The sequence below is a fragment of the Vanellus vanellus genome, assembly GCF_965231255.1.
Source record: "Vanellus vanellus genome assembly, chromosome: 5".
In the NCBI taxonomy this organism is placed as follows: domain Eukaryota; kingdom Metazoa; phylum Chordata; class Aves; order Charadriiformes; family Charadriidae; genus Vanellus; species Vanellus vanellus.
In genome coordinates this window covers 15776714-15793956 of record NC_138910.1, presented here as the reverse complement: position 1 = coordinate 15793956, position 17243 = coordinate 15776714, and the positions used below count along the sequence as shown (strand labels likewise).

The following is a 17243-nucleotide window of genomic DNA, read 5'->3' as shown; positions in this document are numbered from 1 at the left end:
TGCGAGCACGACCCTGCGCCTTGTGGGCTAAGCCAGACTCGGCAGACAAGAGCATTGGGGATAAAAAAGAACATGGGCAATTTGCACGCAGGTGTGTGCTGGTGGGGGGAGCAGGTGAGGAAATGCTTTGCATATAGATGATATAAAAAAATTTTTTTAAGGTATTTTTTAGCGACTGTCAGCCATAAGCACTGAACTGCTGGAGTGATAGAAACCGCACTCCGCCACACCTCAGCCTCATCACTGGGCAGCGCACCAGCCTTGGGATGTATGGGCAGATGTTTCCTCTGCTCAGTCCTTCCTTGGCCGAGTTGCTCCAGCTCCCTCCATCAAAACCCCAGATGTGAAGGGACCCAGGTCAGAGCGAGCTGTCTTGACAGTCAGGCTCAGGGTTTTCCGTTCCTAGCGGGAAGGCGATGGTCTTTACCCGCTCATATCTACGTGGAGAGCTGTAATCTGAGCAAGTGGTGGCTGGATAGAGGCACAACTCAGAGAGAGTATCCCCACGGTCGCGTCAATCAGATGCAGGGATGGTGCGCAACGATCCCATGAAAATCATATTGGAGATGATGACAGCACCTCCCCCTACAGATAAGCACGGTTGCTCCCTGAAAATGTGACTAGAATCCAGGCTATACCTTTTAGTTTAGCTCAAAGTCTGCCATACTTTGCAGTGTAACCATAATCCAATGCATATTTGTCCAGAGACAGGCCATTTTCTGAGATTGTCATATATAGAGATGCGCTGACGTCACCTGTGTTTGTTAACTGTGAAAGCAGCTCTGTGGGAAGGAAATATTGCATAAAGAAAAGACCTTTGCTGGGAAGAAACAGCTCATAGGGTGGATGTTTTCCATCACATTCACTTAATGCCAATTCAGCCTCATCTCCCAGGTTGTAACCTAAAGGGCTTCACCCACCTCATAATCAATATCCAAGTGATCCGAATCCCCCTTTGTTCGGAAATGCTGGGTGTGCTTGTCCACTGTGAAGTTCACTTGCTTGTTGAAGCGCTCTATGAGAACCGAGTGCCAGTGCTGGTCATCCAGGAGGCTACCCAGGGTGACGGACGTGTGGCTGTTAGTGAAGTGCAGGTTGGAGTCCCCTGGAGGGGCAGAGACAGGCAGAAGACACCAGAGTTACCTCCATGCTCTTAACTGAAGCATGAGGGCTCAAGGGGAGCAGGGAGCAATGCACATCCAGATGCACACTGGGGCTCTGCCCATCAGAAAGAGACCCTCGGCAAAGCTTGTCTTAGATTCTTTGGGCATATCGAGTCATATATGTAAGTACACGCACACACACCTTTCTTCCCCCTGAAATCATAGCAATAAACCAGGAGAATTTCCCGATGCCGCGCACACACGCACACACACTGCAGCACACAGGGAACTGCCACTCTGCCTTCGTTCCGCTGTGCATTTGAGGCCCTGGTACTTTAAAAGCTCCCTTTGGGTTGCACCAAAAATCTCCTATCTATTCACATTAATAGATCACTCCTGCCTTTTCAGTATCAACTATGTGCTTTTTGTATTTTAACAAGAAACCTGCACAAGTCGATGAAGCAACATGAACACGCGTGTTCCCTTCAGCTCAAAAAGATTCTTAAACCTGGCCTAGATCTCCAAAAGTTTAGATCAAGAGTCATAAAAACATTTAGGCCCTAACCCTGGTGATTTCAAGTACTCTTCCGTTTTCCAGCTGGCTACATGTCTAAACACTTCAGAGCCTCTCATTGAAAGGGAGCGTGTGTCCTTTATTATATCCCAGCAGAATGGAGAGAACACATGCTCCAAAACTGTCAGGCAACACGCGAGCAGATTCAAGAGCAGACATCAAAACCCTCGCCTGTGACATATAAATGCACACAGAGGCTTTGAAATGGCTAAAATCTGTATATTTCGGGCTACTGTTAAAAAAAAACCCATCCTCTTCTTTCAGACTACGTATTCATAACAGCATCTCCTCTGGAAGAAGTAACATAATGTATTTAATTATACTATATCCTTGTCCTAGTGTGAACCATTTGGAAAAGGAGGACAAATCAATGGTGTCAGAGAATCCTCCCTACGTTCAGAGGCTCAAGATGTTGCTACTTGGTCCAAGTAACGTCCAAGTAACAAATCAGAAAAATGCTGCATTTTCATTTCTACTCTTTGATGAACAAGAAAGAAAGAAAGAAAGACAGAAAGAAAATACCAGTTGGAGACAAAACAATTAATTAGCTAATGTAGAAACTAAATCCAAGAGATATGGAAAATTGCTACTGACATTTAAAAAAACACAATTAAGCATGAGGGGGAAAACGCAGAAGGAATTATCTACGAATTCTGTTTTAGTACCTCCAGTTTGCTCCCACTAGTTTTATGTTTTCTCTTAGTTCCCCAAGTCATAAGCAGGGGATCTGAAATGGATACTGCATTGCTGCCTGCTCTATCTGCTCTAGACAAACTTCTTAAAAATGTCCTGGAATTGGTAGTCCGAGATCTGCTAATGCTCTACATTAATAGCATTTTTATTAAAACCAGCCTTGGCGGTCTAAGCACCATGTACATGAACTGCAAATGGTTCAGATTACTCTATTCATCGAAGCTATTAAGACTGAGAGTGGCAGCGAAAACCTTGGACCTTAATTTCCTGCCCTCCTCGCCCACACCCTCGTGGTTAACACGGGGAGGGGTTTTGTTTCAGCTGTCCATCTGGATGGGTCGCTGGGGCTTTCAGACCAAGTTCAATACCCGAACAGGGTAAGCGCAGCTCCTGTGCTGACCACGATACAGCAATGCCGAAGCAAAGCAATACCAGTCTGCACAGTGTTTTGATCAGGACATTTTCATTTCAACTCTGTATTCCCAGCTCAGTTCTGATCACAGAATGGAAAAAAAAAAAAAAAAGACACAAACCAAACATAAACCTTTTGCACTCCAAACTAAATTTCCCGGGAACGCCATTCTTAAAAATAATAACAATGAAAATAAAAAAGGAGGAAGGGGAAGAAATAAAACCTTTTTTTTTTTTTTTTAAAAAAAAAAATCACTGCTTGAAAGCATCATCAAGCAAAGGTCAAAACTTCAAAAGTAGTCATGCAGCAGCTCAGCCTCGGTGGGCACAGTTAGAAGAGTCAAGGTCTCTTCTTGGCTCAGCTATCATGTCCCGCATGACATCAGCCAAGTCTAATCTCTTTTGCTTCCCCTCCCACCTCTTCTGACTAATGTTTAAGCTGTGAGCTGTCTGAGGCACACAGCATGTTTTGTTGATCTCAACCGGAGTTTCTAGATACTGCCTGATATAAAGAATAGATTTATAAAAGCAACCCAAGACAATCCTTGTTACAGTAATATGTGAACCAATAATCCTAATTCCCCTTACCCAGGTTGATGTGCAAGGAGAGCTTCCCTTTCTGCAGTTCCAAGGTAATGTAGTCTCCACGCTGGCCTTCTCCGTGGAATAAGACTCCATCCCCCTGCATGCTCTTGAACTTCAAGGAAACCACATCTTTGAATGTGCTCATAAGCTTCTGATTGAACCTGTAGAGGAGTGAACTTCTGCCATCGAAGTCCGCAATATCTGACTCTGGGAGAAAGAAGACGGCAAAATGAAGAGGAGGGGCAGCATCAGCAGAGGGATGATATTTTTTCAAGATCTTCTCACGTATCACTTGGACCCAGGTACTCTCAGAAGCGTACATCCACAGGACATACGTGCCATCTGGGCAACCACACCTCACCCATTTCCAATCCTCCCCCTCCGTCTGGGGAAAGGGAACACACTAGGGTAAAAGCAGAACCCCTCTGCACTTTTCCTCCTCTCTCTCTCCCATGCAAGAGTGCTCTCTCACTCAACTTTTTAGAACAGAACAGGTGCCTTCCATCGTACTGAGATCTCCAGAGCATCCCTCGCCACATTTGCTGCTTGTCTCATAAACACACCCAGGATGTTATTCATTACTTTGAACACTTCGGTTCTCACTCCAGTTTTTGTAGCTTCGCAAGCATCTGCTGAGCTGTTTCTGTGTGTCGGCCATGCCTGCATCCACCTTTGCATCCAAATAAGCATCGTCTTAGCCTCTGAGGGTTGGCTGCTTGTTTGTGACGGGCATTCATCAACCATGTTTCTGCATGCAAATTGACTAGGCTGGCAGGAACAGCCAAATATCAATTCAAAAAGCTTTTGAAGGGATTTCATGGGAACAGGGCATCTAAACTGATTATACACCTTTGAAAATCCTATTAGAAACATATTTCCCCCTTCAGCCAGCCTCTAAAACCCAATCACTGTGATGGGAAACAAGCTTTCAATTCTTCTATTGCAATTAATATTTCCTTTGGCGGCAGCAGCAGCCTGCAGTACTCTGTTTGCTTTATAAAGTGGTATTTTAAGCAAAATGTATTTTTAATAAAATTTGTTTAAAAAAAAAAAATAACCAGAACATTTCGGGTAGCTGAAAAAAAAGAAGTATTTAAATACTTTTAACTAATACATTGTATTCAAACATGTGACTGACATATGTAAATTCATTTCCAATTTCTATTCAAATGCAATTTGACAAAAATTATGGATAAAATATCTACTTTTAAATAACAAATCAGACCGTTGGTATTTCCTGTCATTAAGAAAAAAAAAATAAATTTAAGAACACCAGACGATGAAGAATCTGAACAAGGGTTTACTATGCTACTGGGATACATGCATAAAGACAAAGAATACCTTCAAAGTAACCAAAAAGAAAAGAGCATAGACTATCTTTGTTTGCAAACCACATTTTAATGACAATCCAAAGCTATTAGTTTTCCATTTTCTTTTGAAAAATAACTGAAAGGTCCCTATACAAAACAATCAAGACTTCCAGGTCAGCAACTGCATTGGGATTAAAGTTGGTGATTTAAGTCACCTAAGCTCCTTTGAGAGTTGTTCTACCCTTTTGAGTGTTAATGGTAGTTTCATTTGCTCCTCTTTAAAAACAGAAATAATAAGGGTTGGGATCTTTTTCCCCCTTTTTTTTTTCTTTTTTTGAAACTGGACCAATATTTTAAAAAGGTTTGCAATTAAAAACTATTATAACCTCAGAAAATAAAAGACCTGTTAATGATTTGTTACCATGAAAACTACCACTGAGAACTTCGGCATGTCAGTATGACAGTTCGTACAGAAGTTTGATGGCACGCTTACAAACTTGGACGGAGTTCAAAATGTAAATTTGATGTGAAATTCTGTCACTCCAAAACTGATTCCATTCCCAATCAGAAGGCAACTGATTATTTCTTATGAAAATAAAAGTACAAAGAAATTCAACCCAGGGAAAAATTTGCTCCAGAGTAAACTGAGACCAACTTCTTATCTATGATGGCAGAATTATAACATGCTCTTTAGCATCATAGGGGGAACAGTTGACAGTTTAGGAAGTATCATGAATACAAAAGTATTCACGCCATCTGCTTTTACTGTTTTTTACTTCTGAATTAGGTGTTCAGAAAGAGCTCCTTCAGAATTGCTGATTTCTCTCTATTGACACCTTGACTGCCAGTTTCTCTAAAGGGAATTAAATAGATAGTTTATTTCTTATGAATTTCCCCTATCTACATTAAATACTTCAATTTGTTTAAAGTAAATTGCAAGTGTATCATAAAAATAGTTTCATTTTATCACAGGCAGGAATTAGGAAATAGCTTATAAAGAAGTCACAGTCTTTGATTTCCAGAGCATTTTGCAGTTAAAGTTTATTTTCCTCCTAGCTCTCAAAAACGAAGATACTGTAAGAGAGCACTGATTCAGTGTTGCTCTAATAGCGGCCCTTTTTCCTTCTTCATCTTAAGATCCAAGCCTTCAACCAGGCTGAATTCACACTTCAGTCCTTGTTCTTAACTCTCCGCTAAGCCACAGCATAACGCGCAATTTCCTGACGAGCTCTACCACTGACATTTACAGAGTCTAACACAAAGGAAAACCTGTTTCTGAAAAGTTCTGCTTCACTAATTACCAGTTGTGAGTACAATGGCCAATAAAGAGCCCTGAACGAAATGGGAATATGTCAAATAAATGCTAACACTGGCAGCCAAAAGTCATTAGTGGCAGTTTGCATGACAACAAATCGTTGGCTTCCTGTTAAAAATTGAAAGACACAGCACAATTCTAAGACAGTCACTCCAGAAAACCCGCTTGTTTGTTTAGTGTTTATTTAGTCCATGTACGCCCATAATCCACTTGCAGCAAGAGAACAAGGATCAGGAATCAAAAGTCAGATCAGGCAAAAGACACTTCTTTCATGTTATTCTCCTCTGACCAACAATTCAAACAGATGCCGCTGCTGTAAATACATACGTACTTCTGCTCACAGGTGAAGAAGCTCCCATAAAACGGAAATCACTCATCACGCTTTTCTGAAATTCAGTAGAGTTTATGGCCCATGGGGTCCTGCTTACACTATTCTATTTGAATTTCCTTTCCCAACACCGATGCAAACATCGAAGTCACTTGGGAGTGGTTGGAAGCACAGGCAGTCGAAGCTAGGTTACTGGGATAATTCAGCATTTAAAAAAAAATAAATAAAAAAAATAAGGAATGTGACAACAGGGCTCGAGCTGTGGGACCTGCTCTGCCGAGAGGAGCCGGGCTGGGAGCAACGGGAGGACATGGAGTTTACTTGGGCAGCAATTTGCTCCTGGCAGCAGGGCAGCAGAGAGGATACACGTTCGTTCTGACAAAGATGGTTCTCCTAGTGATTTTGGAAAAAGTAAACACTGACGTGGCAAAGTTATTCCAAAATACGAAAATATCCTCTAGGAACAGTTGCAATTTGAGACAGAAACGTTTGGTCTTGCACTTGCGGCAATGAACAGGAGCTTTAACTCCCTGCAGGAGGGAGGAGGACTGTTCCTGGCCTGAACAGATGTCTCTCCTGGCCAGTCATGCCTTACTGGCTTGAGTGAGTCTGAAGCAATCTGACTTCCCCCTCCATACCCCTTTCTCAGATACGCAATCCACGGGATGAATATGGATGAGCGCCTCAGAGGTGACTGTTGTGCTGTGCAACTTTATCCCTATCACAAATCTACGCCTGCCTCTTGGTAAGCAACCATTTGGGTATTTCTCCTACGCAGCCCATTACAAACACTACTGGTCAATGCCCATCAGACATTAAGTGGTTCTCTGCAATGCGTTCTTTTCTATGTCACAGGAAGACAAAGAAGAGGATGAAGGAAGGTGAAGGAAAAAAGAAAAGAGATACCTATGGAAAAAAAAGGTCCAGTAAAAAAATCATTTAATCAAAAAACACAACATCAGATCATATTCCCTGAAGCAATGACAGCAAAAGATTAGAAATCAGAGTCCTGAACTGCAAATGCAGAACTTGGCTCTCAAAAGCAGAAGATACCCTGTCTCACACCCTATCATTGTGTCTCCTGTGTTTTCCCAGCCTGTTAACTGCACATACACCTGACTCTGCTCATGCATTTTGGGCTGTTAACCAGTTATAGAATATGATCAGCATCTTCAATGCAGCTATAAATCTTACCCTATAAAGGCAATTGTGTCAGCAGATTTTTTTTTTTCCCTGCGCTAAACTAACAAGACTTTTCCCAAATATAAAGATATACCCATTCCCCCCTCACTGCCCCCAGCATCAAAAGCGATTGGTTTGCCATTTGTCTGAACACATCCTCTGTTGCAGCTCTGGTTATCTGTTACAGTCACACTGCTTCTGGAGCCACTGCTGCAAAGGGACAGTGAAAGCTTACACATACCTCTGCATGGAAATTTCCGTTTAACTCATCATAAATCCTTCTCTGAACAGGAAACATTAATGTACGTTTTCAGACCAAGATCATCTCCTTCCTATTTCAGTACCTGCTTTGAGGATGTGAGATGGAATCTTTACAGGAATTTCAAATAAATGCACTTAATTGTCATTTAAATACATACGTTCTGTGTAAGAAAGTAAACAATTAGCATGTGTCATCGGTGAATTCCAGCCACTTTGATGGCCTTGGAATGCTTTATGGCACAGGAACTTCGATCTGTACGCGATAGGGTCAAGCACACCCCCATGTCTGAAGCAGCTTTGCTGTTAAAAACATGTTTTTATGTTCCAAAGAAACGATGTCAACTGGCAGCTGATTAGAGGGTGAAAAGAAAAACGGAGAAGGGAAAAATAATAAAAAAAATAAAAAAAAAAAAAAAGAGAGCTATCTTGTTTGAAAGAGGAGTTTGGGGGATAAATTCATAATAGTAAATTACTTCTAGCAGGAGTAATAAACCATAGCGAGTGCCATTCAGCAGCACAGTGCGCTCACATGCCGAGTTGGCCACTTTGGCATCCGCTGCAGATTGTTGATCTCTAATACGATTTTTTGGTAATTTTTGTTACTGTGTCCCAGCAGTGTTTGGTGACCTACAAGATCTGATGCCCTCCACACGCCCCCCTACTAAACAGACATCACTGAAAGCTGCATTTGCCAAAAGTTAGCGCAAGGTTGTGTTCCTGGGACCTCTTCAGCAGAGTATGCTGCACGGGACAGTCAGACTCCAAAAACGGGAGATCAGAGAGCCTTGCGCTGGCACAAGAGCGTCACATTCACCTAACTCTGCCATCACAAAAATTGCTTAAGCAGCAGCCCGGCCGCAAACCTCTCCTACAGCTGTCATCTTCTGCTCAAATATGCAAGGTTAAAAAGGAGCTGATGTGAGCAGAGACCACCCGAGGAACCACGGGCTATTCTGCACGCCCTGGTGTATGGCAGCGAGGCGCTCAGCTGCCTGTTTGGCAGTAGTCCCAGGGTTTTAGCAGATGTGCAGCAGCACATGAAATTCAGACAGCCTAAGCTCTCGGTGTCCCCAGACTTTTGTTTCAGCCAACCAATGAATGCCGCCACTCACACACACAAAAAAAAAAAAAAAAAAAAAAAAAAAAAAGATCTCTAGCTTGCCTGTAAATGAAAACTTTACTTCTGCAGGTTTGGTTTTATTTTTTTTTTTTTTCCTCGGATATCAATATAAAGCAGCTCCGTTTTCAGATCAGGCGCTGCACTTCTGGAGCAACATTTGCCTGAAAGGTGGAATGGACGCACAAGCTTTCCAGCATAATCTGAATTTCAGCCTTCTTCTGCAAGTGGACTAGGAGGTAGAAATGACCCCACAGTCACACGTGCAAGTTGTGCAGGATTTGGTTCATATATGTTGCCCATGCACATGTTGTCTTTTTATCTTATACTAAAGGACTGGATCCAAAGCCAAAATGCCAGTGGAAATCCTTCCTTCAACTTCAGTGGATTTAAGATCAAATACTCTGGGCTTGTTTACCTATAGAAGCCCTTAAGTCATTCCAACAGCTTAAATAGCATTGGGCATAACTGGGAATTAGGCTCACACAGATGAATTTATATCAGCTGAAGCCTTTGGTTCAGGTAGGTGACGACTAATGCTGTTCCTAATCCCAGCCTCACATCCCTTCTTTCACATACACGCAGACACTTGCATGAAGGGTCGTCTCTTAGAGATGATGCACATTTGGGACATTTGTTCTTCTTCTAGCTCCATTTCCTTCCTGGCTTGTCCAACAGCCTGTCTCTAGTCTGCTTTTTTTTTTTTTCATTTTCATTTTCATTTTTTTAACTCTTTTCAAATTACTAATACATATCTTGTGCCAGAATTGAACATGGTGGATGAGTCTGTATGCTGTCAAACATTACAAAAATGCTGTTATGTAGCTGTACACCAGCTGATCTGCTGCAGATATTCTATCAGTATAACAGTAAAGATGACATTTTATAAATCATCAAACATCTTTTGTACAGTTCTGGAGTGCCTGGGTTAGGAGTAGCCAAGACTGTGAAACTCTATAAGCAAAACTTGTAGACGGGTATCGCTTGGCATATGCAATTTGCCAGAGAGAAAGTTGAACGGCACATTTATATAAACAGAATGAATATTTCAACAGTCTGTAAAAGTTTTATGAATCCCTTTATTTCTTTTCTGGCTGGCTTCAGTCTCACACCTTCATTCTGCACAACCATTTTTATTTCCTGTAACTGCAGGGTACAGGACAAAGATGAAGACTTAGATGATATCAGTGCAAGAAAACTCAGCCTGCAAGTGACTCCGAAGTCTTCTTCATGTCATAGAAGATACAACCACAATCGGACACAAAAGTAGTGCCCCTGTACTATTCCACACAGAGTAGCACCAAAACACGTTCGGCTACAAAAGTTTCAACCTTCAGTTTGAGTTCTGTTTGTTGCACATCTGTTTGGACTATACTCTTCACTGCAGAGGTTTGGTCATCATTAGCAAAAGAAAGCGGTTCAAAAACAGATGAGATAGCTGCTTTGGAACGACGTCATCAAGGGCAGTTGGTTTTGACTTATAGGTTTCGTTTTCCATGTGCTCCGCGAGGGCTGGAAAAGGTCTCTAGTGACGATCCACCCAGACCAGTGTGTTGCAGGTCTCTGCTTAAATGAATGACAGTCCACAGTGCCATCAGTCTCTATCAAAGTAGGTGGAGAAGCAGCATTTTAAAAAAGCTGAATGGATCTTTTAGACCTACACATAGATCTACACACAGACCGTAACAAAGATCTTCCTGTGAAACCATGGGAATCAGTCCTAAGACCTGAGTGTAGTGATGAGGCCATTAAAAGTCCCCCTGGCAAAATCTCTGCTGCCTCCAGCAGTATCTCAAGTCACATTTGACCATTTCAGAAATAAACCACCCGAGAAGCCACCCATGAAACAAATGCCAGACTTGTGTTTCCTCACTTGTGGACTTGTTTTCATTTTGTGTGAGTGAGAAATGCTGGTTCTTTTTCTTTACGTTCATAGTCTTTCACAGTGATAAGTCATACATCTGCAGCAGTACCCCGAGATAACTGTGGGGCTGAAATGTCCCAAGGCAGCAATGTTTATAGGCTGCTCCAAACTCCATGTGACAAAGCCCCGCAAGACTATGTTTTAGAGCATCATTGCCACGTGTTATGAAGAGGAGTGCCAAAGAAAAACCCACTCATGCAAAAGCAGTTTAAACAGCAGTCGAGTTGTCTGCTTTCTGAAGCTATAAAGTCATCAGCCTCAAATAAAAGTATGAGCTGCACAATCTGCAGCACTTCCCTCAACAACCAGTTAACTTGCCTTAAAACCAAAAATTAACTAGTTTAGCAAAAGGTGGTACCATTCCTAAATAAAGCCCTACAAAAGTTCCCAAGTAGCCCTGTGCCCTCCAGCGGGGCGGGAGGTTGTGCAGCATCTGACCGCCTTACGCTCAAAAGAAGCAGCAAATCGCTCCGTGGTGGGCTCAGAAAGCTTCACCAGCTGAGTTAGGTGGGCCAGCACATCCCCGAGCAGAAAGGCAAGAAGAACTACTGAAAAAATTAAACGATGTATTTCACATTACGTTTTCACAGAATCACAGAACCACAGAATCATCAGAGTTGGAAGGGACCTCTAGAGATCATCTAGTCCAACTCCCCTGCTAAAGCAGGATTGCCCAGAGCACATCACTCAGGACTGCATCCAGGCGGGTCTTGAAAATCCCCAGAGAAGGGGACTCCACAACCTCCCTGGGCAGCCTGTGCCAGTGCTCTGTCACCCTCACCGTAAAGAAGTGTTTCCGTGTATTTGAACGGAACTTCCTGTGTTCTAACTTGTGCCCATTGCCCCTGGTCCTGTCACTGGGAACCATTGAAAAGAGCCTGGCTCCATCCTCCTTCAACCCACCCTTTAGATACTTGTACGCCACTTGTTTTAACCCGTATAACTTGTGCCGGACCCCTCCCACAGCACTGACAGCACCAACAAAATGCTCATTGAGGAAAATGCGGGTTAAGATGTAGCCACTTACTATAGGAGCAGCCGAAGACCTCAACTCTCAGTCCTATCCGCCCGCCGACGTTCCACTTCAGAGGGACGAAGCGCAAGAAGCGGGCTTTCACCGAGTGCAGGAATTTGTGGTGAACCACACTGTCAGCGTTGCTGTTCCCTGGGAAAACCTGGAAGGACAGAGAGCCTTGATGAGACATTTAGGGCCGAGAGGTGAACGCAGCACTCTGAATTAAGGCTGTGAACTCCCACCTCACCTCTCTTCCCGATTCTCAGTCTCATAAATTACTCAGAATGCTTTAAATTGATTGTCAAGCTTTCTTCTAAGTGCTGCTTAGCCTACGGAGGGAAAGGAGGGAGACAGCAGCACACCGAGCACGTCGGCGGGGCAGGGGGACGCATAGAGGGAATTACAAAAGCAGATTGTTGATGGGGATGTTACAGAAGATGCTGCGTAATTTCGGCAAATCCAGGCTATTCCTGTGCACCACAACACTCCATCGGCCCCTAACACACACACAAGTCCCTTCAGTGCAGCGAAGGACGGCGCCCAGTTTAGCCACCCAGTTTAGCCGGTTTGGTGCCTTCAGCGCAGTAGAAAAAGATAGTCAGAAGGCACCGAGGTGGGCCAGAGCCTGGGAAGATGAACAGGAAAGTGTACATCTAGATATACCACAGAAAACTCAAGCAAGACACAGGAAGAGATGAAAACTTGGGTCAGTACACAGGAGAGTCAGTATTTCGACTTTCTTTGCACCCAAGAGAGTTAAAGCTTGCAAATAATAATATTTTACCTTTTTTTCTTGCTTATTCGATTAATTGCCTGCAACTGCAGGCCAAAATTAATGGCCCTACTCAGAATTATCACTCAACAAGAGGAAATTCACGGACGAAGAATGACTGCAGGATTTCAAAGACAAACCTCAAGACAAGCAGCTGAGCTCTGATCTCACCTGAAGCTTTTTTAATTCATCTTTACACCCTCACGCTGTAATATCAGGCTAGGAATATCACAGGCAGCCTGCTATCTTCAGAACATTTGAGTAACTCAGCTAGAATTTAAATTTGAAGCTAACAGTTTTATAAAACATGAAAACCAAAGACAGAACTCACAAAAAAATAATCTCACGGGAAGGTCGTATTTGTTAGAGCTCCTTCTCTTTGTAAGTATAAAATTTCATCACCGAAAGTTGTACCAGTTTTAAACGTTTCTGCAGTTCAAAAGCCGGCACCATTCACCTGCGCAATACCACTGCAAGCACAAATTGGAGTAACCCCAGTAAAGTAGAGCTACAATTCATTCCTGATGGCCAAAGGATGAGTTAAAGAGATCGGCGGTTTCATCTCCACTTTGGGGAAAAAAGGAGTGATTAGCAGCTGTTTAAATTTTAACTCAAACGCAAGCATTCCAACTTTTCCCCAAAGGCAGTTAAAAATGGGGTAAAATTTCAAATTCAGTGTGTTCTTTTTTCACTAAACCTGGCATGCTATTGTTTTATCAGAACTATATTCAATAGAAAATATCCCCGAACATTTCTAAGGCACAATACTTTGAAACCATGCCATGCCTTTTTTCATTTAACCTTAAAAACTCTAAGGGGGGAAAATTCCCCTGTATGCAATAAGCCTTATTTTCCACCCAGTCATGAATGCAAAAGACGGCACATATCTCAGTTCCTAAAACATGCTTTGCAAGTGCATTTCATTGCCGGTATCGCTTGCCTCTGAAGACGAACAATTTTACTGAAAGGATTTCTCACAGCCCCAGTTACCTCAGCGAAGTGAGGAAGGACCCTTCAAAACATGCGGTCTGTAAAACTGTTTTTATTAGGAGCTTATCAGGCTGAAAAGGGTATATAATTGGGCTATCCCAACTGCCCCCCAAAGCTTTGCTTAACCTGCACCTCTTATTCTGAACTTTTTATGCACAAGATCTTGTCTTCTACAAGTATTCCGTGATGGTTAACTAACCTCTCGCAAATTCAACTACATTATATAATTAAAATCTTTTGGATTGGGATTCTTGTTGATCTTAATTCAAAGTTAACCACATACAGCAGTTCAGCAGCCTCGTCCGTGAGATACGTTTTGAGGAGTGCCGCAAGTAGCGCTTGGGCTTACTCCCGCTGCGCTCCAGGTAGGAGCCAAATTCAAATTGCAGCAGAGAGTAGTTCAGAGGTTTTTTCCTTCTATTTCCAGTGAAAAATCTTCTTCTTCTCAGTAATGAAACTGTCAGCAGAGAGTAAGTCTCACAGTCAGAGTTGCGGCAACGCTCACATTTTTGTTAAGACACTCGTGGATATGTAAGATGGATAAAGGAGAATGTTGTTTTCTGTTTGCTTAGTTCATCCTCTTGGAATCCTGGGATTATGGAAAAGTCTCACGACTGGAATACAAGCGAAAGGTGAAAATTAAGAGACAAAAAACCCCCGTTCACCTTAATATAGCAATACTGTGAAACAAGGGTCCGTGTTGGTTTTTTTTCTCATCATCCTCACACACAAGGCTGTCGATACCGCACGTTGCATCACAGGCCCACCAGGTAATCCTTTTTCGGTTTATATGAAAAAGAAAACGTTCTGGGAAGAAAGACCAAGCTGAAAAGCGCAGCACCTCTAGAAATACGGCCTCGCAATTACAAAGTCATGGGAACCAGGTGACGGGCGAATACCGCCGTGCGCTAAACAGCCCACGCGCTCCTGCTGGGAGAGCGGCCAGGAACGCAGCCGTCATCAGTGCGCCCTCCAGGCCGCTGGAAAACCGGAGAGGCCCTTCGCGACTACCTGTAACCCTTGACGAGGGCAGTCTTGACACCCCTCTTGCAGAGCAAACCTGTAAAGACTTTTTTTTTTTTTGCAGAGCCCGCGCGAAGCGCACACCCAAGGGCGACGCGCGGGAGCGTCGCCGCTGCTGGCACGGCGCGAGGCAGCCCTCCGCCTCCGCGCAGATGGTGCTCCAGGGACTGCCGGCGCCGTCAAAGCAGCCCTGTGGTTTTGCCAGGTGGAACAGAGACAGCTGTACCCCGCCGTCCGCAAGCAGACCCAGGTGCCCACCCGCAGGCGTCTGTGCTAGAGAGTTTCCTTCTCGACGGCTCGAGGAAGAGCCGGAATTACCCACATCCCGCCTCCGAATCAGCTGACTCCAAACCTGATGTGCAACCATGTAAAAACATCCTTCCCATGTTGAAACAGTCACCTTGGTAAAAATAATCCCTTCAAAAGCCCAAACCCTCACTTACAGCGGTGTTTCTCAAGCTTCGCTAATAACCAAAGAGCCAACGAAACTTTGGGGGGGGGCGTGGGGGGAATCCACGGGCAATGCTGTACCCATCGATCTGCACCTACGAGGTGGGTTTGCATGCAGCCGGAGCATCACTGCTTGCTGCTAACTGTGGGGCGTCACCGTGTATGCCTTTAGGATTGCTTTGATTTTTGCTTCCAGCTCCCACTGCTCTACAGATCACCTTCCGATGTTTTATGGACCACCTGTGGGCTGCAGACCATGGATTGAATAACACCAATTGCCACAGATGGTCACTTGAAAACTTAGATCCACAGCTGACACGGAAATAATCCATCCATTAAAGAAGATGAGACGAGGATGCAGTACCAGATTTCGTAGCCCTGGAGGTTCAAATATCGATTAACAGTAAACTTATTGGTGAGAGTGGCAGAAATAGCTCCTCTTGAGAAACGGCCTCTATTACGACTTGTTGTTGATAGGGATTAATTCACAGGAACCAAGCGACAAACGAGCAGAGAAAATGAAGCGCCCGCGTGCTGTTTCCCATGCAACGTGGTGGCTCCGGGAAGGAGCACAACACTGCAATCCGTGGTTTCTTACAAGCCCTGCAAGCACCACAGACTGGGAAATTCTGCTTCTGGCATTCTGTGGGGCTTATAAATCAAAAAGCTCCATTAGCACCAAATATCGTCCCCAGCTTCTCGAAGGCAAAAGCTTTTCCCCAGCGCTGGCGGCTGTAAGGTTAACAGCTTGCCACGGGCAGGACCGCCGCTCGGACCAAGCTCGTTTCGGGATGCCCGGCCGCCTGCCGCCCCGCTGTGACACAGACCGTGGCACCGCAGTAATATTTTATGAGGCTTTTTTTTTTTTTTTTATGAGCCCGCAAAGGCAGGTCCCAATGGCACGAAGAGGTGAGGTAAGAACAGCTGCAGTGGTTCGGAGCAGGGTCCGACCAGCCCAGTGCCGCCTCTTCAGCGGCGGCTGTCGGCACGTAGGGAAGAGTAAGAAGGAGACAAGCACGTACGATGCTTTTCCCAATGCTCAGCCCACCTGGTTCGTGGGTTGTACTGAAGTGGAACAAACCAATATCCCCGTTTAGATGAAAAAGAAAATTTTCAAAAGAAGTTCGAATCTCAAACCCACCATCGTTACCTGGAATTTGGATGTACGACTCCCCCAGGAAAAAACAACAATTCAAATGAATGGGCTGTTTATACAACTCTCCCATTCAGGGGGATCCCAAAAGCTGTTCAAGGGTAGTTCAGGAAAATGTCACGCAACTGCAGTGAAATATGGCAGTTGTTTAATAACCCTGCAGACTCGCATTTGTTTCTCTGCCTCATATTTTAATCCAGGTCCATGCCAGATCATACCAGGGAGATCTGACGGGCTAAACTTTAGATCGCCCTTTTTGCCAAACTCTTAGACTGGTCTCCACCTTTAGACAGACAAGTGGAAATCGGGTGCAAGTAAAGCATCTGCTCACGAAAGCCTAATCGAGTCAAAAAATAGCATCAGATGTGGGACTATCTCGGCCTCCCCTGCGCGCGCACTCCGCACAGCAAACGGCAACTTATTGCCAGAGCTGCAGAAGGTGGTTCCCATAACGACCCTGCGGAATATATTTTGCTCTCCCACTTTGTTAGGCAGGTAATGGGATGGGTTCAAAACGAGCGTGCAAGCAGCAACATAGGCACAATCAGCCCTGAGGAGCGGGCAGGCAGACCTGAGGTTAACTACCTGCTAGGGGACAGATTTTAAGACGTACTGAATACTCTCATTTCTGCCAAAGCCGCTCTGATGAACCGAGCTGGGAAAAAAAAATAAAATAAATCAGATTATGAATGTGCAGAGGGCACATAACACAGATGTTAGCAATTTGCAACGTTTCAACCTTCGCTGAAAGAAATACAAGCACAGAAAAGAGCACTCCACCTCCAAATCTCACCCATGACGTCGCGGTACGCTGCCTCCGGTGCCTAAAGAAACAAGGACAGGAGCACACTTAATTCAGGCTATCCAGCAGCTTACCGGAGGAACCAAAGTGAGATAAAAAGCAGCTAAGCCTGTAATAAATCCCAAAACTGCAATACTGAGTGTAAAACAATGCCATTCTCTGTCTTAAACTTCCCTTACTGGGATGAGAAAGATGAGGAGCTGTGAGTTAGCACTGTGACACACAGCGCGCTCCC

General features: G+C 44.1%; 1 protein-coding gene across 1 annotated transcript in view; it reads right to left on the bottom strand.

The window, feature by feature from the left end:
• CNTNAP5 (contactin associated protein family member 5) overlaps positions 1 to 17243 on the bottom strand; it is a gene marked incomplete at both ends in the record, with an annotated part of 292999 nt that overhangs the window by 150893 nt on the left and 124863 nt on the right. Inside the window, 3 exons of the mRNA XM_082484629.1 lie at positions 921 to 1105; positions 3370 to 3573; positions 11831 to 11978. Of these exons, the coding sequence (XP_082340755.1) occupies positions 921 to 1105; positions 3370 to 3573; positions 11831 to 11978 (537 nt within the window). The remainder of the gene's footprint in view (positions 1 to 920; positions 1106 to 3369; positions 3574 to 11830; positions 11979 to 17243) is intronic.